The sequence below is a fragment of the Vanacampus margaritifer genome, chromosome 3, assembly GCF_051991255.1.
Source record: "Vanacampus margaritifer isolate UIUO_Vmar chromosome 3, RoL_Vmar_1.0, whole genome shotgun sequence".
Taxonomy (NCBI): domain Eukaryota; kingdom Metazoa; phylum Chordata; class Actinopteri; order Syngnathiformes; family Syngnathidae; genus Vanacampus; species Vanacampus margaritifer.
The window spans coordinates 19,074,598-19,096,653 of record NC_135434.1 but is presented as its reverse complement, the minus strand read 5'-3'; the positions used below and the strand labels follow the sequence as shown (position 1 = coordinate 19,096,653).

Here is a 22,056-nt window from a genome sequence, read left to right as displayed (position 1 = left end):
TTACAGTTTAACAATATACAATCAAAACACTTGAAGATTACTCATGGAGTCCCCCAAGGGTCTGTGCTAGGCCCCAAAAAACTTTATAAATATTGTGTCTCAAAAATATTCAAAAGTGTCTTATTCGCCAATGACACAACTCTCTACTGTTCAGGAGAGAACCTGAAGCAGCTTAAGACTACTGTGGAGTATGAATTTAACACATAGAAAAAATTGTTTGACATGAACAAATTATCACTAAACTTAAATAAAACAAAGTTTATAGTTTTTGGTACTGGACAAACCACACAACACGTCAAAATTATTATCATTATTATTACCACATCTGACCTATTGTCTGGGGAAACGCATATAAAACAAATACCAATCCTGTTTTCAAACTGCAAAAAAGAGCCATAAGAATTATTAATCGATCAAAATATACAGAACCAACTCATTCTCTATTTATTAAATCAAACACAATGAAATTTTACGACTTTGTTGAATTTAAAATAGCACAAATAATGTATAAAGTACACAACAATCTACTCAGGAGCTGTTTGAAATTAGAGAGAGTCCTTCTAACATAGTACAAGTGTCTACAAAAAAATTAAAACAAGAAAAAATATTAAGCAAAGGTGTGTTTCTGTAAAAGGTGTTAATTTGTGGAATCATTTTCTAACTGAAAAAATTGTATATATGCTGTAATTTCTTTGAATGTATCGGTATGAGCGTCAAGGAAATTGTATATGTGAGTGTGAGGATATAAATGTATTATGGTATATGCCGATGAATTTCATGTACATATGTTGCTGACAAATGTGCGTATGTTAAAGTGCAATTGTATATATGACTAGGTGTATACATTCTCTTTTGTTGAATTGCATTAACCTTATCATTGTATCAACATAAAACAAATAAGGGGTAGGGCGAGATACGTTTTTAACTTCCTCCTACCCCTTTTGAACATGTAAACTCTTTTCTTTCTTCCTATTCTTGTTTTTCTTTTTTACTTTAACATATATTTTATACTTGTAATGTGTTTTGTCTTTTCTTTATGTTTATATGTTCAATAAAACCATAAACCAAAAAAAATGGCTTAACGAGAAAGCGAATAAAAAGATATAAAATAAAACATCAGACTGCAGTGTGACCTCCTGTCCCCTGCAGTTCTTTTTGTCTACCCTGTTTGGACCCCATCTTTTTGGCGACGTGCAGCGGGCGCGGAGATGACCCGTACTCTGGCTGCAAATGAATAAAACAAAATACTGCTGGTGTTGTGCCAAAGTAGTTACCCCCGGGAAAAAAAACACTGGCTTCATTACTAAACAGCCGCATGGCAACAAGACTGACTCCGATAATGACGAGGGGGAACCTGGCATGTTTGATGGAGAAATTGCTCAGCTGTTCAATTCGGATACTTGGATGGATTTGTGGATGAAGACCGATCATAACGTGAGTACATTGTTAAATAGCAAGCATGCAACCCAATAACGCGGTGCGCTTTATGTATGGGTTACATTAAAGAAGCCCCCCCAAGGCGACCGGTGGATAAGTGTTCGGTTAAGTGTTCGTCGGTATTCCGGGCTACGTGAACCAATTACCTTGTTAACGCCGGACATCTTACAATAACAGCCAATCAGACACTTCTGTTAACTGATTTACTTAATTTTGTGAGACAGCTTCCTTGTCATCCACATTCACTATTTGATCAAGGGTAGAATAATATTAACCTTTCTTCGCAGGCAGCATTTATGAGCTGAGCTAAGATCTGCTCAGATGAAGTGGAAAAAAATAAAACACCCGCTGAGAAAAAGAAAGTGCAATCAGTCTGTGTCTAATCATTTATGATACAGAACAGACCTAAATATAACACACACCTGTGTCAGACACTTCATAACAGAGAGTAAGATGCTTCGTAACACAAAAAAAATTCATCCTTACCTGAGAGTGAACGTCTCCACAGAAGAATAGGCTGATACGGTGACATAAGCTGAGACCGTTTCTCTCTGACTGACTGGTGTGGCAGGCACCAAAACCATAAAGTTATGATCCAGTCTGTGTTCCGCCAATTGGAGTGGAATGGAATTCTGGTAGAGCCTCACACCGCCGATCCTTCTTAAAGGCGTGGAAGTATAGGTGCCAAACAGCCCTTCCTGGCTTGAGCGGAGGAAGTTTTCCTTCTTGGCCTCCTCTGAATGGCACTCACCGCCTTCTGTGGATTGCAGGATGTAGTAGAGCTCCACTGGGGTGCCCTCAGACGCGTCAAGGTTCTTTTGGCGTCCCGGCACGACACTTGGGGGGCTGAACCAGCTGGCCAAGGGCTCCAGCTCAGCCACACAGAGCCCCAACTCCCCTTTCAGCTGACAGGTGCCGTGCACCTCTTGGGTCTCGTGAAACGCAAACATGTGCACACAGGGAAGCTTGTTGATGGCACTGTAGTCATCCCAGTCCCTGCCTGCAATGTAAAATAGAACCTGAACTTTGGGCTTGGCCAGGTGGATCTTGGTATTCATGATAAAAGTCTGAACCTTCCAATTAACCGTAAAAAGTGAAGAGGCAGGAAAGGAGCCCGGGTTCTGGAGAAGTTCTAAGGGGACCGGCTGCTCCACAGAGAGGGGCCCATAGCTGGAGTTGACTGAGGGCAAACTCCTGGCCTGGTAGATGAAGAAAGACTCCGTGCGTGACATCAGGCTAGAGTTCCTCATGAAATCTTGATTGCTTTCCTTTAGAAAGAATGCCAAGTCCGTGTTGAGCACCTGGTAGGTGACGGGTAGGTATGTGGGGATCGAAGTATATCTCTGCAATCCCTCTACCACTCGGCTGTCGGCCACTGCGAGAGAGAGAAGAGAGAAGTTGAGTCAAAGCTACAGTATGAGCGGCAAACTTCAATAATTACACATTAATTTATACGATGAACAATCAACAATGTTTCAAGACCATAATTGATATATTTCTGTTGGGATTAGAATTGGTTTTAGTCAGAAGATTATTGTTCTTGATTCTTTTTCATTACATTTTTAGGCTGACATAAGTATATAAAAAAAAAGTTTAATAGCATACACCTGAAAAACAGGAAACAACATGTACTAAAGTGAATCAAGTATAAGCAACACAATCTATTCATGTTCTTCTTGTAAACACGATATTCTCAAGTTAAGTCACACTGTTCCTGGACAAAATTCACTGTGTTGTTTTAAAATACTTTAATTGACATACTCAAAAAGTACCCTGAACCAGAAATGCAGTGCATCAACCAATGAAAAATGTAATTTACTTTTGTTCCGACTATAGAGGAGCTCCTGAAAAAGTATTAAGTTCATCAGTTTTTTTTTTTTTAATGTAATACAGCTCTATTTCTTCGCTAAAGATAACGTAGAGAATATATATCTAAGGTTGGTCAATGGAACCCAAGAACTTCTAAGAAATAATAAAAATGACCCTCGTGAGGATAAGCGGTACGGAAACTAGATGGATGGATCTGTTGAACCAAAACTTTTATTAAATTCAAAAAGTTGAAAGACACCTGAAAACCTGTTTAAAGAATATAAAAAAATTCCATAGAACTAAAAGTTGAATTCAAGTTGAATATTGACCTTATTCTTGAACGAAATGTAACAAGCAGCAGTTTCAATGTGTTTGTTGACAAGAAGAATTGTTGTAGGCATTGTGTTACATTGCTAACAAATGCACAGCAAGCGCAAACCCCGACAGGAACAAAGACTTGTCTCAGCGTCCCAGGGTAACAACATCACTACGTTTATGTCTGAGCCTTCAAGTCGAAGGGAAGCAAAGTAAAGCAAAGCAAAAGGCCCCTGGCATCAAGACGTCAATGCCTTTGTTGTAATTTACTGCCTTCACAGTAGATGTAAACTGTTTGTATACGCACACACTCTAAATACACAAAAAAACAGGCATGAAAAAATGGTGTGCCTAAACCTGAGGTCTATTATGTAACATTAATTTCAGGAACATTGTGTAGCAACCACAAATGGCGTCAAGGTTTTATTTTTAGACCCAAAATTTTTTAATAAAATTACCTTTTGAAAGCATTAAATCTATGCTAATCTGAAACCCCACTTTTCAGCATGTGACCAAAAAATCATTATCAAAACAGTAATGAAATTCTTAGAGTGGTGGACCATTTTTTAAGCTCTGCGGGGCCGCTGTGATAATACTCTGACGGTATAATGACACCAGCAAGGGTAGAAAATGATCCAGTCAAGATGAATCACCCTGTAAACTACTTCAAATTACAGCACAGTGGTACAGAGAGGAGATTTTGTGTGTGGAACTTATTCAAGAATTTAATACTTTAGTCAAACTGCTGAGCCTGCCTATTGTGACGTTAAATGTATTCGATGCATTATAAGAAAAAACAACAAGCTGCGTCTTGTGCATAAACACAATTTAAGTCTGTCCAAAGGAGAGAGATAAATGCAATTCTATAAGTCTATAGTTTGAATCACAATGCTGTACTGTATTTGGTACTCCTTTTAAATAAATAATAACACTGCATAAAAAATATACAAGATTGGCATGAATATTTTCTAGATCAGTCTTCGCACTGAAGATTGGTACCATTCATTTTGTCCCTTATGCTCCATATGTGTGTTTTTTTTTCCTTTCTTTTTTTCTCATTTTGGTAGACAACTGGGTAGTGCTTTGGCCACACAACTTAAAGGGAACACCATACACTACTAACTTTTAAGATTCCAAGAACAATACCTGAATTGCCACACTGTGTTCTATTAAACCAGGGGTAGGGAGCCCGGTCCTATTATAATATATATATATTATATATTATATTATCAGCTCATCAGCAAGCTCTGTAGAAGCCTAATAACGATCCTGTTACTGTGTTGGTGGAGGGAGACATGGACGAGAGGGAGGACAGCGGCTTTGAAGGACCAGGGTTCCCTACCCCTGTATTAGACCACTCTAAAAACAGATTTGATCTCACTTTGCTACAAGGATATTTGGAGGTTTTTCTGTTTTTGTTTTAATCACTCTTCCTCACAGCCTTGGCTTTTAAACAGTTTTATCAGGAGCTCTCATGGACCAACTAAAGGTAAGGTTATCCTCTACTGGTTGTAGCCTCAACAATTCTCAGTGTACAATCTGCTATAGGCATAATAGACTTTCAGAAGTTTAGTTGGTAGCTTAACGCATATTTCATTGGGCAAGCAATGAGGATTCTTGCTTTAAATTGTGGCTACTGGCATTTGAACATTTTTTCAGCTTTGTTTTGACAAAATCACAATCAGGTATTTGCTGTTGCAGAGTCTTGCAAGAATCATCCTGATTGCTTTTGCTATATATGTGAATGTGTAAAGTGAAGGATTATATTTAAGTTTTGTAATATTTTGCGTGTCCAAATAAATCAAAGATGAGATTCTTGTGAAAAGGGTCCTTGAAGGAGAATTTATTACAGAGATCTCTGGTCACACAATTGAATATCACCAAAGCAGTGTCATCCAAGAATGTGTGTCCCTCCCCTCCAGGAGACACAGCCCTTTATTACAATCCGAGTTTGTATAAAAACGCCTCTTCTCCTCCCATCAAATACGAAAATCAGATTACATTCTCACAGTATGCTAGGTTGATCTTTCATATTCAGACAAAACACAATCTCAATATGCTAGCTTGCACTTTCTTCACTTTTAGACGAAACAGGTTCTCAGTATGCCAGCTTGCACTTTCTCAAAACAGAATCTCAGTATGTCAGATTGAATTTAGAAGGGAATTTAGACAAAACAAGATAACAGATAGGTTAAGGTCGAGTTATATTGAGTTCAACATTACTTCACCTGCTCTACACATCTATAACTAAATTCAAAATGGTTAAAATATAAAATAAAGAATTAAAACTGTTAACAAAAGTAATTAAGTAATAAAATGATAACTTATCTTCATTATTGTATGACAAGTAAATACAAGTACTTTACCCTACTACCCCTACTTTAATATGCCTGAAGAACTGTACTAAAATCTGATTTTCGTCCAAAAGAAGTCGGCTTTCTTCTCTTAAATAAAAAAGAAAGTCAAATAACAAAAAGACAGGATTGTTTGGATTGTACATCCAAAACTGCCCCTGAAAATGTTGATGTCTAGAAATTATTTGAGATGCAGACAAGTGTAGTACTCAAAATAATTTGCACCGTATGCTTCATTTAAAAAAAAAAAGAAAAAGGATAACAATTAAAAAATGTTAAAGTGGCTAGGTCTACAAAATAATTTGTAATTCATGTTTCATTTAAAAAAATGAATGAAAAGTGGAAGTGTATATGCAGTAATTTCAATGTCCATTATAGTACATGTCACAGAGCGATTGAAAGCCATTTCACCTCACGCATAAGCAAACCTTATGAAGGAAAAGACCTGAAAAAATGACCGTGAGACTATTGCCACAATTTGAAAATAATATTTCTTGAAAATATCCAAACACAAACAAACAGTCATAACGTTGAATAATGTTAAGATGACTATATTAGGTACAACCTTTGTTTGGGATGAGAACTGAAAAGGTCTGGGCTCAGATGGTAACCTGTAAGCCTGCAGTCAAACTAGTAAGCATTCAGACTTTTTCCATTCACTGCTGTGGCAAATTTTATGACAGAGCACTTTGCAAACACGACATTGATATGATGTCAATGCATGGTTTTTCAAGCCATTGCTGTTCAATACTTTATCCAACAATTGCTAAAAAGGATGAAAAAATAGACATTTTAATGTTAAACATCAAATCTAAAACAACCACAATATGATGCCTGTTAACTTGTTCCAAATAAATAATTTTTGAATGCAGCAAATGAAATGTTAAATATTAAAGGCACAAGTTGAGAAAGCAGTTGTATTAATTATACATATTAGAAGATACCACATTTGCTATTCATATTTTTTAAACAAATGGAATAATAGCAATGTAGCACAATAGAAATAAAGAGAGAAAAATGTCTTATTCAGCATACAAATTGTAATCCACAGCATACATAATTAAATTAACTTATTCTATGGAATTTAATTGTAAAATAATAGCTGGGATAATGCTGAGCCAGGGAAAAAAATCAAATAGTATATGCTCATCTCATTCTCTTTATGTTTATATAAAAGGACTCCCTACTGCACACAACAGTATTTAGAAATTCATATTTGCTGAAAACATTGAAAATGATTGTTTTCCTAGATTTTGGTGCAGCTTTGTGAGAGCATTGTATATAATAGACACATAAGCATGAACAATTTATCCATAATTGCAGGAAGTCAAGCAATTATGGTGTCTGTGTACTGCATCACAAGATTGCATTGGAGCTGTTGTAAACACTTCCAAGTTTCCGTATTATAGGCTAGACACTGTCTGAAAATAAAGTTACTCATCCGATAGGGACAACAACAAAAAATGCAACTACTTATCAAAGATAATCCTGACTGCCATTTAACTGGGCAATGTGATAAGCCCACAAAGATATTTACTGTTGGTAAGTGTTGGTCAGATGGGAACAAGGCAGGTCTCAAATGAGTGGTAGCTACCAAGCATCATATAGACTCACTTAGGTCAGCTCTGGGGGATTACATGAGGTTACATTGAGCTAAAATGGGACTGATGGAGCAAAAATAAAAAAACATCCAACTAAGACACACGCCAGGGAAAGAGGGCCATGTTCCTCCTTCTCACTTCTAAAATAAGTGGACACACAGTGGAATAGCTGCCTAGGTGGCTGGCTGGTCAGTTTCTGCTTCAATAAACATGCCAAGAGGAAAGGCTTGGAAACGTAACAGAAATTAGCAGAAGTAAATGGATAGCTTTCAGGTGTAAAGAGAAAAGACGATGTATGTTTAGTGTTTACGGTCTCAAATACACACATGCGGGCTTCATATATATATATATATATATATATATATATATATATGCATACACATACTGTACATAAAAAACACTAGAATAAAGTGTAATTGCACATCCACTACAGTAGGTGGCAGTGGTGCTCTCATTGCTATAGAGTGTGCAAAGAGTATTAGCTCATTAGCAGATGTATGCTTTTTGTATAGACAAATGATGAAATATGTTATTTTTCCCTGTCGGGGGTAGAGAGCGTAACAACAAATAATTGAGAAGCACTAGTTTATGTCATTACTGGACTGTCTTCAGTTTTGAACAATAATCAAAAGTGAAATTTTGTTTCCCCCCCCCCAGATTGTCTGAATGTAGTTTTTTGAACAACTACACTGCAAGTGCAATGACAGCCAGAGAAGACAGTTTTAGGAATGAAGGATGAGCAAAAGTTCTCTCATCCCATTAAATCACCTACATCATATTTCTCACCATTTGCCATTAATAAGGGTTATTGAATTTGTGACTGTGCGTCAAGAATAATAAATACAATATTTCCTTCAGGTATCATTTGGGAATGATTTATGCTTTTGAGTAGTCGAGAAATTCAAGAAAAGAGGAGTGGGGAAAAATCAATACATGACCCAGTATGGTATTACTTCTTGCCAACCTCCATAGAAAAAGAATCACTCAGGCAGATAGAAGTCTGTGGAGTCCGCCTTGCTGATAAGTACAAGGTATCAAGGGAGAAGCTAGCCCCATAATGAGAAGTTTTGAAAGGAGAACGTGCTTCCTAATGTTTGACATGAGCAGAATTAAATGTGCACTTATTGCTCCTACTTAACGTTCATCTTAAATGAGGTTGTGTGTGTGTAGATGTTGGCAGGCTGCAAAGGGAACTGGAGGGACTGTTTGTTGCCTTGCCCCTAATGGATGGCCACATTTAAGATGCTAAGAGCTAATAAAGAAAAATGGGCTTTCGCCTTCTCTTGGGGGAAGGAAGAGCTATTTTGAGTTCATGAGAGAAAGCATCATCTCGGGGATTAAAGAGTATCGACCGATGAAGGGTAAATACTGCAACACTGAGCCACTGGCCTATTTGGGGGAAACTGGATGGGAAAAAAAGAGGAACCGAGAAATGGCATCACTGTTAGTGGCTGCTCTGGTCAGTGGGGGTGTCATTAAGGGTTTTCTGAGCAGGACCTCCAGGTGCTGTGATATGTCTGGAACAGTGTTATCACAACAGTGGATGGCAGAGTCAGAGGCAAAAGCCCGGAGCATCCCGAGGACAACACATCCTTTGAGCCACCCTGTGTACATGGCTGGGGGCCAAAGGGGTTGAAAGTATTTGGCTTGCATGGTTGAGACAAGCAAATATCTGTGTGCCAATCAGTATTCCTGCGGCTAGGCCAGACTCTAAAACATAAACTGTGCCCTGGAATTAATCTCTTCTCCCCCTCACATGTGCTTTGATTGCAGAACGATATTGTAAATCAGGATGAATAAAGAGGCATCCGAGTCATCTGGCCTCTTCGTGAGTGTACTTTAACCATGAGTGAATTGTGCTAGTAAAGCATGTAGACACAAATCCCGCTCAGTTAGGTTCAAGAATATACTGGAATTACTTGGTAAATGGGATTATAAAGGAGGATTACATCACTTTTGGTCAGTATGTCACAAAAAGATATACAAACAATTTGGTGTAATTCTGTATGATGCTGTGTATTTTCCATTCTATAAGAATCACTACAGCAGTTTGACATCATGTGGGAAATTTTGTTGAAACTGCTCCAAATCAAGACATTCAAATTACGCAAACTTAATTTAAATAGACTGTTTGTTACTGCGGATGACTGTTTTGGATTGTGAAAGAGATGCTGATCTCTTGAACACAACATCTGGTAGCAATATGAGTTTCTTAGAGTACAAAATCAATCAATAAAAAGATTTACACTGGATGATAAATTATTTATGAACTATTTTTACTTTCAAAATGTTAAAGCCCAAACCACAAGGGACTGGACGGATGATTTGCTGACAAATTGAGGATTAGTAAAATAAGGCAAAGAATTATAGAGATCCAATCAAAGTCCTCAATATGCTAGCTACACATACACACATAGTCACACATCTGTAGGATGGTCTTTATTTAGGTCAGAAGCCCGCAACTGCAGCCAAATTAAGATACCTCACAAATTGGTTACCTCCACAAATTGCTTGTTTTCATTGGTATGGATGAATTGATTTCTTGGTTTCTTTGCTTGCCTGCAATTTTTCTGTATATTTTTTTTTTAACCGTGAACCTCTGGTAGTCATTTTAGGACACCTCATTCTTTGGTGATTTTCCATGAATAGATGACATTATAAAATATCAATACAGACCCTTATTAAAGAATAATCACGTTGTGAACATTCAGGCTGCTATGTAGCTAAAATTGTGTAAATCCGTACTACGGCATTACTTCCTGTCTTTCACGTTAGGTTCTGGTAGTCCTTCTTATTCATTTTGGTAACATTCCCTACATAGAAGACATTGGAAAATATCAATACTGACACTGTCAAGGTGGGGTTGGAGGACCCAAATGCAGGGATGCATGTTAAACTGAACACGATTTATTTAACAAAAACACTAACAGGGGTACTGGGTAAAACTCTAAATAAACAAAACCAACAAAGTTCTGAAAAGACCAAAAATCAAAGTAGCACCAAAACACAAGAGTTGTGACTGTCAATGATCCAACCCAGACAGAGGGGAGACAGGAGACTATACACACACTAACGACACAACAAGACACACCTGGGGCAAGACACAAGTGGCTGAGGGCACTGATTGGTTGACACGAGGAAGGGCAGGATTACACTTAACAAGACCAAGGGAGACACGCAACCAAAAACAGAACCCAAACATGACACACTACTCAATAACTTTCGAGTTATGGCCATTCAGGGTTACAATCAAACTGCCGTGTTAGCTAAAATTGCATTCACAATTCTTCTACAAGCTCAACTGAGGCAAATCCACACCATGTTTTTTGGCAACACACATTCGTGTTATAGCTTTTTGTAACATTTCTTGGTGTTGTTTTTTTTTTAATTAAAATCCTAAAATCATTGTCCCGAGTGAGTGTGTCGAAAGCGGGTGGTAGTGTGGCCAAACGTCCTTCTTAAACTTTTCAACTCAACTAAATCAGAAACTGTAATAGTAAAAGTTTTGCGTGCACCTAATTACACATTATAAACTTGGCAGCAATTTAAAAAGTCCTTTTTGGGGGGATATGGAAGAAATTATGTATTTGAAGAAATGACTATACTTTGTTTTTATTAAGGTTCTTGATCAATGCTGCTCTGTCATTGAATTCAAGTGAACATCTTCCATGATCTCAGAGTGCTCTTGTTCTTTTGTATCGTCTATTTAGTGTGTGTGCACACGTTCTCCAGCGTATGGTATTTGCACAGAATAATGTCCCAGCAAAGTCTTTGACAGCAGATACTAACTTCCCCAAAATAAGTATTCTAGTTCTATTGGCAAAAGATCCAAAGATACTAAAGCAAAAGCAGATAAGTGCTTCTTATTGAGATTAAATCAGAGAGAAAAGTGGAGCGCTTTCACTCACCATTGACGGAATAAAAACATCTCCAGCCAGCCCGCAATGCGGGACACACTTTTTTTCCACAGGCTTCCCGTCCAGCTGCCAAGATGAACTTTCCTTCTGTGATTGACAGTAGCTTATTATCCAGCTTAAGTCGTCAGTAGCGATCCAAGAGGACAAAAGGATTCTTCTTCAGAATAGAGAAGAAAAGCTTTTTAATGTGATAGGGGGGGGAACTCCCATTGAAATGGAAGATGATGATCATTTCATGGATGCTGTGTATGCTACTCTGGAGAAACAACCGAAATCCCCCTCTCTGAGTTTTTCTCAGCAGGCCAAACTAAAAGATCATGATTTTTTGAGGAAAACTAATGCGAGATTGAAAAACAAGCAGGGGGGGAGTCACATTATCAATACTATGAAGCATCCCAATGATTCTCTTGCTGTGAAAATCAGACGTGGTGAAATCCACCCTAATTCAATTCTCTCTATGTGTATGCTATTACACCGAACTTAGTCATATCATGGCGATAAAGCACTTCAGGCTGGTAACTTTTCTTTTAAAAGTACCCACGGAGAGCAAATCCACAACACCATCACTCATTGCTCTATTATATGCAAATCCACAACTCAAACAATGACATCAAAAGATATATTTTATGGGGAAAACAGTTCAGGTCCATGTGCTGTGCAGTAATCTAGTTATATTTCTGACAAGCACAAACTGCCAGCCTTCTGAGCTACGTCTCCACATATTGCACACTCTCTATCATTTCTTTGCCTTGGGAAACAGTAAATATTATGATGTGACAGCAAGTTATCGTCTATCTCTTATCGCCGTTTTATTGTGCCAGTGGAGTCATTCGGCCCAGGTTAAAGTACTTCCTGGTGTAAAATATGTCTGTCTGTATTGCTTTGACACAGCTTCTTTATAAATTAGTCAGTGGGCTGTAAAATGTGCTATCAAAATGCCAAAAGCCTGTATGCCTACAGTGGGCACAGGAACATTTAAAAAAATTACCGGACAGCATTTGGAAACGTAGCTACGAAGACTGCTTCCTTGTTGCTATCACTATTTTATTGAGTTTCACTTTGATTTAATTGAACTACATCAACCAACAATCTGTAAACTCATGGTGAAAAACAAATCTGGTCTTATTTGGGTGGCTAATATATTGTAAATTCATACATATATGTCACTATGAAGGAAACTAAGAGTGTATTGTGTTATACAGCAATAAGCTCATAAAAAGTGACATTTGGCTAAGCAAGCAATTAAATGACATAAGCGGGGTCACAGAATGGCAAGCAAGTTGCTGCAGTGAATAAAGAAAATTTGAAGCATTTACCTAAATAATTTCTTAAGATGTGAGTATGTAGAATTAATAATCCTTTTGGTTCTTGTTACTTGATGCTAAAAAAAATAAATAAACACTGGTGTGTTCAGGCAAAAACGGCTCAAGCTCCACCTCTGTCTGTGTTTTTTTTTGTGGGGGATTATTTTAGGCACAAAGGGTTTAAATTAACACTAGTAAATATAAAACTAAAAGAACTGGACTAAAATGAAAAAGGCGTGTGGTCTGGTTATTTTTTTTAAACCAATCTCCCATATCTACTTTCATATAGACTGCGTGGCTCTCTGCACTGATTTTCAAGGGAATGATGGAAACCACTTGGATTGACAGGAAGATGACTGCGTTCCCTCCCACGACGCGCAATGCCCACTTAAAATTGTGCTAGTCTAAGAAAATACCAAAAGAAACAGAGCAGCAAATGTTTGTTTTGTTATTTAATATCAAAACCATTCACTTCCATCTTAGGGTTAAAATGTGAGACCTTTTCAAAGTAGTAACATTCAAATAACAAAATTGCTTGAACCGATGAGTACTGAATCATCTGTACAGTCGAAAGATTACGTTACTGTAACCTATTTCTTTAACTGTAATAGAATGGGGTCAGCACAGTTGGTCGCTGATGAAGACTAATAGTCAAAGATTTCAAAAATCAATATACATGAAATCTAATCTAGTTATGTGTTTGGGAGATTGCTATCAAAAAGGTTTAGAGTTTTTTGTTGTTGTTTTTTTTGCACTATATAACACATACAGTATTTAGGGCAGATTTATTATCATGAGTTGTGGACAAATAATTTTGGAGTAATCTGACATTCTGACATGGAGTGACACATACTTAAACCCAGCAAAGAAATTACACTTTTCAGGCTGTTATGTATCCTGTCAGGGCCGGACTGGGACTCATTTTCAGCCCTGGAGTTCAGGGCTCAGACCGGCACACTTGAGTTCACGTTTTAATGAACATACACAATTTTACAGTTAGTGTATCAATGTCAAATAAATGAGCATTCCCTCCAACGATATTCATATTGCATTTGATCAAAAATCTCATTTATAATCGCATACTTTTACAAGAGCATGATCAGTGTTTATTTGAACAAGTATGTAAATATAAACTGGGCAACGGGACGAAAAGCGACGAATAAGCAAATGTATATTAAATGTGATAAGATTTGACAAGGCGCACTTACCAAATGCAGTTAAACCAGCAAGATTAAGGCAGCTAACACTGTTTGTGCTCTTATTTTGAAATGTGTTCTCATCACTTATGGTGCACTACTGAGCTAACTAACACGAACTTGAAGACAGTGAAGGTAATCAATAATCATAGAGGCTTTCCCATCATGCTTTTTTGCCATTACCAGTAACACTTGTGACTGTGTTATGCCTCTTTAACGTGTTATTTTTGTACAGATAAGGTTTACCATAGTTGCAGTGTTATTGTTTCTATTAGTGGATTAAAGTTCTGCTACTTTTGGTATTAAATTGTTGTAACTTGTTGACACCCTCAGTAACAAAAAAAGCAGGCAGGCAGTGATATTTATGGCCTATGATTGAGACATGGATTTACAGTTTATTGTCAATGATGTAGATGCTCTTTACTTATAAGTCTAAACTAAACGAAGGTGTGGGCAACTGCGTTTTTTTTTTTTTTAATTGAACCCACAACCCGAAATAAATACCGCCCCCTGGCGGCCCACCGGGTATTGTCCCGCCACGCTAGATGGCCCAAGCTGGGTCTGCTTCCTGTGAAGGTCTTTGGTAAATGACCAATAACAAGTTTCCTCTAATCTCAAGGTTCAGAAACTCAGACAGTTTTAGATATTTCTGGAATACCCCCCTTTTTGCAAAGAGTATATTTGCAGGCTTCCTGACAGGTCAGATTAAGAGGTTTTTAAATAAACCTCACCAACTCCTATCTGTGAAAAGACTAGATAAGTACGGCAACTGACAAGCTTAGGAAATTTATATGTCCTTTATCCTTTCCTCTGTTCCCTGTCCTTGGCATGGGTATTGCTAAAATAATCATGCCTACTTAGCACTACTACCCCTCTGTCAAAGAAATATAGATCACACTTGTGTTAATCCCAGAGAGGCTGTGCCTGTGCATGTGCACATGGACAGTCTAAAATGACAAAAATGCGACAGTTTCTTCACTCTTACAGGCTAAATTAGCCTTACTAAATAAAATTTGCCATCGGGGATAAAGACTAGATTACATCAGTCTGAATTTCAGAAATCACCACAGCAGCTAAATATCGTATTACAAGTTCCTCAATCCACGATACCGCCTCCTCGGAGAAGAGAACGAGCAGGAGAAGCATGAAAAGAGACAACAAAATGAGTCACAAGCAGCTCAACAGGCCAACAATCACTTTTAGGTTGCTTTATTCGCACTTATCTTGTGCAAGGGAATAGTTTGAATGTCATTTGAGAAAACCATATCAAGATCTGCCATCTTGTCAAATGATCTACACGAGGGGCATTTTAGGCTGACAAACAATTCTATGTATGTGTGATTGTAAATGGGGAAAGAAGAAAAAACATTTATACAAGTGTAAGTTCTAATCATTGCTATTTGTGTCACATCCATTTGGCTTGGTGTGACTCTCCAATTTGTGAGAATTTTTCAAGCCTCTGGGATGGCGCAAGAAAATTATCGTAAGATGAACAAGCAGAGACCAGATACACGGACTGCCAACACCCCTCCTGGCTTGGATGGCACCACTGAGCACCAAATTGCCAGTGAGTCATGTTTCAAACACTGATAATATTGTGACTCCATGAATCTAAGCATCCTTCATCATCAACACTGTGTACTCCAGCCTGGGAAACTCTGAACAAAAATGAACCGGTAAACAAAGCTGAACAGTAAATGCAAGCTGACCAAATGCAAATATAGGGCACTAAAAAATCCCACTGAAATTGTGATAGCCAAATCCAAAGCCAAATTACTTGAGGACTTCATCGTCAATAAATTACTAATCACAGCACATCACAATACCTCCATAACCCCAATGCCATTATTAGCTCTAACTATACAGTTGTAAGAACCACGCCTCACTTGCCGAAGCTTTGAGCGGCACATCAGAACATTTTGATTGTACGCAAAGATGGTACTTTATTGCTAGGTAGAGATTAAACACTTTTGTGACCAAAATGACCAGTTACAGTATCTGTCATCTGAGTCAAAAGATTTGACGTGATAGAGGCTGTGCTTCGTGTTGCTATACAACAAATTTTGCTCTTGCACATGCCACTGAATACGTTTATGCTTACTGTATGACTTTGGAAAAGGAAGCTCATTAGAATTGAGCCACGCCTGCCAGGCTAAGTTGTACTGATTATAGTCCAAGGTGTCTATTACCATCATACTGATTAGTCACTAGTGAATCCATCAAGGCTAACTGGGGATGCACACATATAGATAATTGCTTTCTAATTACACCATGTACCGATGCACACTCAAAATTGTTGTAATTTAGATGATCATAATTAACATGGAAATTTTAAGCAGAAGTAAATAAAAGCAAAATGTTGCAATGAAATGCCTGGACTGCTCGACTGACAATGGCAACTTCTTTACATTAACTCATTCACTGCCATTGACGTCTATTTACGTCAAAAATTCATTTGAACTATTTCTATTAGTTTTATATTTTTTTCCACTTTTGTTAACAAGAGTGTGACAACCTAGAATTTTTTATTGTACAAATTTGTGATTAATCGTTAGTTAACTATTGAAGTCATGTGATTAATTACAATTTAAAAATGTAATCGTCTTACGCCCCTAATTTTTAATATTTCCTTTTCTTTTCTTTTCACATCAGGCGATAATTTTTTTTAAATTGTAATTAATCACATGACTTCACTAGTTAACTCAAGATTAATCACAATATTTATATCTGTTCTAAATGTGCAATAAAAACATTTCTAGGTTTTTATTCTCTTGTTAACAAAAGTGTGTGTGTGTGTGTGGGGGGGGGGGGGGGGGGACTACTAGAAATAGTTCAAATGAATTTTTTACGTCTATACCCGTCAATAGTAGTGAATGAGTTAAAGAGAGTTATAACCAGTTAATTAATTGGATATTTATTATAAAATGTGCAGTGTCAAGGCACTTTAACTCTGTATAGACTTTTTGCATTTATGATATTTGCACATACGAGTGTGATTCATCCGAATTAATTTTGTTCTCTGTGAAAATGTGAACGTAAATGGCTGCCTGTCTCTATACAGTGTGTGCACTTTTGCTGGTGACCAGTCCAGGGATTAGTCAGCTGGGATATGCTCCACATCCCAGTAAACACTGAACAAGATAGGCGTTATATAAAATTGATGGATGGAAGGATTGATTCCCAGCTCTGATTGTTTACTGTCAGTGTCCTTAGGAAAGACAGTAAAATATGAATTTACCAGGGTTGTTGTCAGAAAACAGGGTCCAGGTGTGTGGTATGTGAGCCCAAAGCTGAACTTGTGCAAAACAAGTTAAAAATGATATATGCTTTAAATCAAACCTACCTACAGGGTGCTATGAATAAATAAAGACACCGGTAGTTTACTCAGTTCTTTGCTCGCAAGAGATTGTTGAAATTTGCGGTCTTTTCTGTTGTTACATGTTGGAAAGATATTCAGTTAAAGAATTGGTACAAATGACCAATTAAATGTAGAAAATTGCCTTTGAATGGTGAACAGACGGAAACAATGGTTGTAAAGTAGCCAACAGTCATGACTGGTTACTTTTGAGACACGGACACCATCAACTAAGAAGTTTGCGTCGAAAAATACAAAATGTCTGCAGTGGAAGTGCACATTTCAAATTCTGCTGAACCACGCTCAAGAATACAATAAAACAATTGTGGAACCAGTGTTAAAAAAAACATATCCATTTATTGTATGGTCACTACCAAGAAAACTGGACCAGTACCAGGTCGCCGCAGAACAAACAAAATATTGTTTTTGTTTTTTTCTTTTAAATGTGTAAAAACTCAAATTTGAAAAAAAAAAATCTATTTATTCTATTGTATGGCCGCTACAGAGAAAACTGGACCAGTAGTACTCGGTCGTCGCAGAATAAACAAAATGTTTTGTTTTTTTAAATGTGTACAAAAAAAAAATGGAAAAAATTATCCATTTATTCTATTGTATGGTCGCTACCAAGAAAACTGGACCAGTACTCGGTCGTCGTTGTTTTTTTTTTGTTTTTTTAAGATTATATGTTGGAATAAGACAATTGTAAATCATCAGTGGTGCCTCGTAAACACAAAATGAAAGGACTGCAACAGATTTTTTTTTTCTTCCTGCCAACGTACGGTCACATTATGGACAGCATTAAACTCGATTAATCAGTATTGTGTTGTGATTTCAATCTGTCAGGTTAAAGGTAACAATTGTTTTTTAAAGTGATGCATTTTCAGGGTATAAAGGATTAACATGGGGGAATCGGCATGTCACAAACACTAAGTAGTCGCAAAGGCTGCTATTCACTGTTCAAACTACACTCACGTACATACAACAGAAATCTCAGTCAGGTTGTTTATTTTATCTCCGCATTATATTGGCAATATTGTAAACAATCAAATCTGGTGATTGATTTCAAAGGGAAAATAATATTGACTCTTGACTCTCTCAGCCTCAGCAGACCATGTTTTCTGAGAAACCCGCCTCTAGGTCGGTATTTCAAATGAGAAACAGTTCCTCGTTAAACAAAGGGAAATATTTTCAGCATATAAAAAAGTGCATTATTTAGACACTTCAAAAATACAAATGGTAAACAATAGGATGTGTTGCATTATTAAGATTCCGAGATGCTGCTGCATGAGCACACCACGTTGAATAACAAAGAAAAGCACAACTACCATTTCAACATGCTCTCGACAATCAATCAGCCCCACCGCAAAGAAGTCAATGGGCCTTGACAGTGTGTACCTGTCACTTCATTGGCTCTAATGCATTAGCCTCTAATACCTCTGATAGACTGCGACAGCTCTGCACACATCCATGAGTTCTGCACTGCCAGATGTCTGTGATCACCAAAATCAAGACTAGAAAATCAAAAAGGACTAGAAAATCAATCAAGTTTTTTTTTTAAAGCCAATCTAAGCCACATTATCATACCTTGCTTGATATAAAAACATGCAGCCACCCATTTGTGACACCCCTTACCTCATTAAGGCTGTGGGTGACTTGGGGCCCATGCCAGCTGACTTTAGGCAAGAATCAACAATGCTTATTGTGGTTATAGTTATAGTATAGTGGTAATAGTATATAAAACTGTACATACTGCATCACACCAGTTATATCTGCTATTTTGTTTGTGTACAATTTACTTTTGTTGAAAATAACTAATACTTGATCTTCGGTATCGTGTTTGATTTGTTTTATTTGGTTGGCTCTACAGCTCGGTAGAATAAAGATGTCCGCTTAAAAAAAATGACTGTATGGAAATTAGATACAATATGACAGTAAAAGCATGCAGATATAATTTGCAGAATCCACTGCATCATAATTTAACACTGTGAAGAAATTATATTACCAAAGGCACATGCAGTAAACAAGAAAACCAAAAACAATATAGAAGAAAGCAAAACTAACTAGTGAAGTCATGTGATTAATTACAATTTAAAAAAAATAATCGCCTTATGCCACTAATTTAATAAAAAGAGAAAAGATTATTAAAAATTAGGGGCATCACACGATTACATTTTTTAATTGTAATTAATTGCATGACTTCAAAACATTCATTTGAACTATTTCTATTAGTTTCAATTTTTTTTGAAGTCATGTTATTAATTACAATTAAAAAATTTAATCGTGTGATGCCCCTAATTTTTAATAATCTTTTCTCTTTTTATTAAATTAGTGGCATAAGGCGATTATTTTTTAAATTGTAATTAATCACATGACTTCACTAGTTAACTCAAAATGAATCACTAATTTTATATCTGTTCTAAATGTACAATACATTTTTTCCTAGGTTTTCATACTCTTAACAAAAAAAGTGAAACTAATAGAAAAAAAAAACTTAATGTTCAGACAAATGAAAATTAGAATTAATATAGCCTTTTTGCCAATTAAACACTTTTTAAAGTAATGCAACTTGATTTGAGGAAATACTCCCCTTTTCAGATTTGTAAATTTAGAACAGGCATTTCTGCCTTCAATTAACTCATTCACTGTCATTGACGGCTATAGACGTCAAAAATTAATTTGAACTACTGTATTTCTATTAGTTTCACTTTTTTTGTTAAGAGTATGAAAACCTAGGAAAAAATGTATTGTACATTTAGAACAGATATTAAATTTGTGATTAATTTTGAGTTAACTAGTGAAGTCATGTGATTAATTACAATTTTAAAAAAATAATCGCCTTATGCCACTAATTTAATAAAAAGAGAAAAGATTATTAAAAAATAGGGGCGTCAGACGATTACAATTTTTTATTGTAATTAATTGCATGACTTCAAAAAAAATTGAAACTAATAGAAATAGTTCAAATGAATTTTTTACGTCTAAAGCCGTCAATGGCAGTGAATGAGTTAAATCAGTTAAGATTCAATTAACTTGGTTCAGGCTAGCATTCACACCATGGGGTACATACTGTAGGTTGAGTACCACACCATCAAAAAAAAAAGTAATTTAATTTGCTTCTTAATTAAATCAGGAAAATAAATGCAACACGGTAGAGTGCAATGTACTAATAGCAAACATGTTCACATGTGCATGTATAGCAGGACGTGGCATCCTGGTAATGCAAGAATAGTTGGGCAGTAAAAGCAAATGTCACCTTCAATCAAAATTTCAATAAACTATTTGTCTGCTTTGAAGTGCAATGTTCTAGCAAGCTGTTTTTAAGCCCAGCCTTTGTACTGCCTTTTCTTTTCCCATGCCGTTGGATCTGGCTGGCTGTGAACTCATGAAAAGATTTATCGGGACAACCTCTCCAAGACAAACTAGTCACTGATGAGAGTGCACGCAACACTGCATCAGCATGTTTAATTATTTCAAGGAGCCTCATTCCTCTCTAAAAACCACAAAAGACACATTAATAACCATAACACACACAGTGATTTCCCTGATTTCCTCTCCCGAATGATTAATTCATTCATTGAGTTCATGGCTCTAATAACGACCCAATTACCATAGGGCAAATGGATTTAGTGGAAATAGTATGGAATTTTATAATGATGACGTGAATTTAAGGAAGGGGGAAATTTCTCATTGGACTCAGTGAATGGAAAGCAACAATGCAGGCTTCCCACTCCCACTTTAAGGATAATGACAGTACAAGAGATTCAGCTAAGTGTCCACCTACTCAATGTGTTTCACAAAATCGTTAAGGCAAAGCGAGCAGATTGACATTTAATCGTGAAGCAATTGTGAGAGCCTGTAGGGGTGGCGGTGGCTTACCCATAAAGACCTGGTTCGGGCAATGGAAGATTTGAGACATAAGTGAGTGTATTTGTTTTTGTCCATGTTTACAAAAACAACAGACTCTTACGGACTAAGGAATGAGGAGGCTAGACTGGTTGCTGGAGAGATGCTAAATATACACCTGATAGAAATGCATCCCCTCCAAAAGTATTGGAACGGCAAGGTCAATCCCTTTTGTTTTTGTTGTATATTGAAGGCATTTGGGTTTCAGATCAAAAGATGAATATGAGACAAAAGTAAATGATATTTTCATCTATCGTCATCTTTTAGAGGGGACTGTATGTATGAAAGATGACCAGTCCATTGATATCAGAGGAAAACTCGATTGTGCATACTGTATGACTGTCCTCCATTATCAATGCGTTAAACTGTGCAACAGCTAGCTGACAACAACAGCAACAGAATTTTATGTCATTATCTGTCATAATGTCTTGTTTTCTCAACTGAAGCTGAGGTTGTTCCATCGAATAAGTACCGTACAGGGCCGGACAGGAGGTGGCTTTAACGTACAAGGGCTACGGATTTAAAAAAAAAAAAATTAAAAAACCTTCCATGGAGAGAGTCCCTGCGGCTACATAAACTGCTGGTGTCTTCTGAAAAATCCTAAATCATAAGCCATATCCAGATGCGCGAGGGCCGACAGCATGGGATGTGCACCAAGTGCTTAGAGATGTCGAATGACGGATATCCTTCCTTGATCCCTTTCTGGATCTTGTTAAGCTTATGGATAAGACGAAGTGACACAAGATTAGATATTCCGTTGAGGAACTCGCTCAACCATTCTTCTATTAAATAAAAGAGATGAACGCTTTCTTTTTTTAATCTACCAATGTTTTTGAGAATACACAAGTTCGATCATCATTTTACT

At 36.9% G+C, this 22,056-nt stretch overlaps 1 protein-coding gene across 1 annotated transcript in view; it reads right to left on the bottom strand.

The window, feature by feature from the left end:
- Nucleotides 1-22,056, bottom strand: part of LOC144049361 (transmembrane protein 132C) — a 134,413-nt gene that overhangs the window by 110,458 nt on the left and 1,899 nt on the right. Inside the window, exon 2 of the mRNA XM_077562228.1 lies at nt 1,924-2,812. Within this exon, the coding sequence (XP_077418354.1) occupies nt 1,924-2,812 (889 nt within the window). The remainder of the gene's footprint in view (nt 1-1,923; nt 2,813-22,056) is intronic.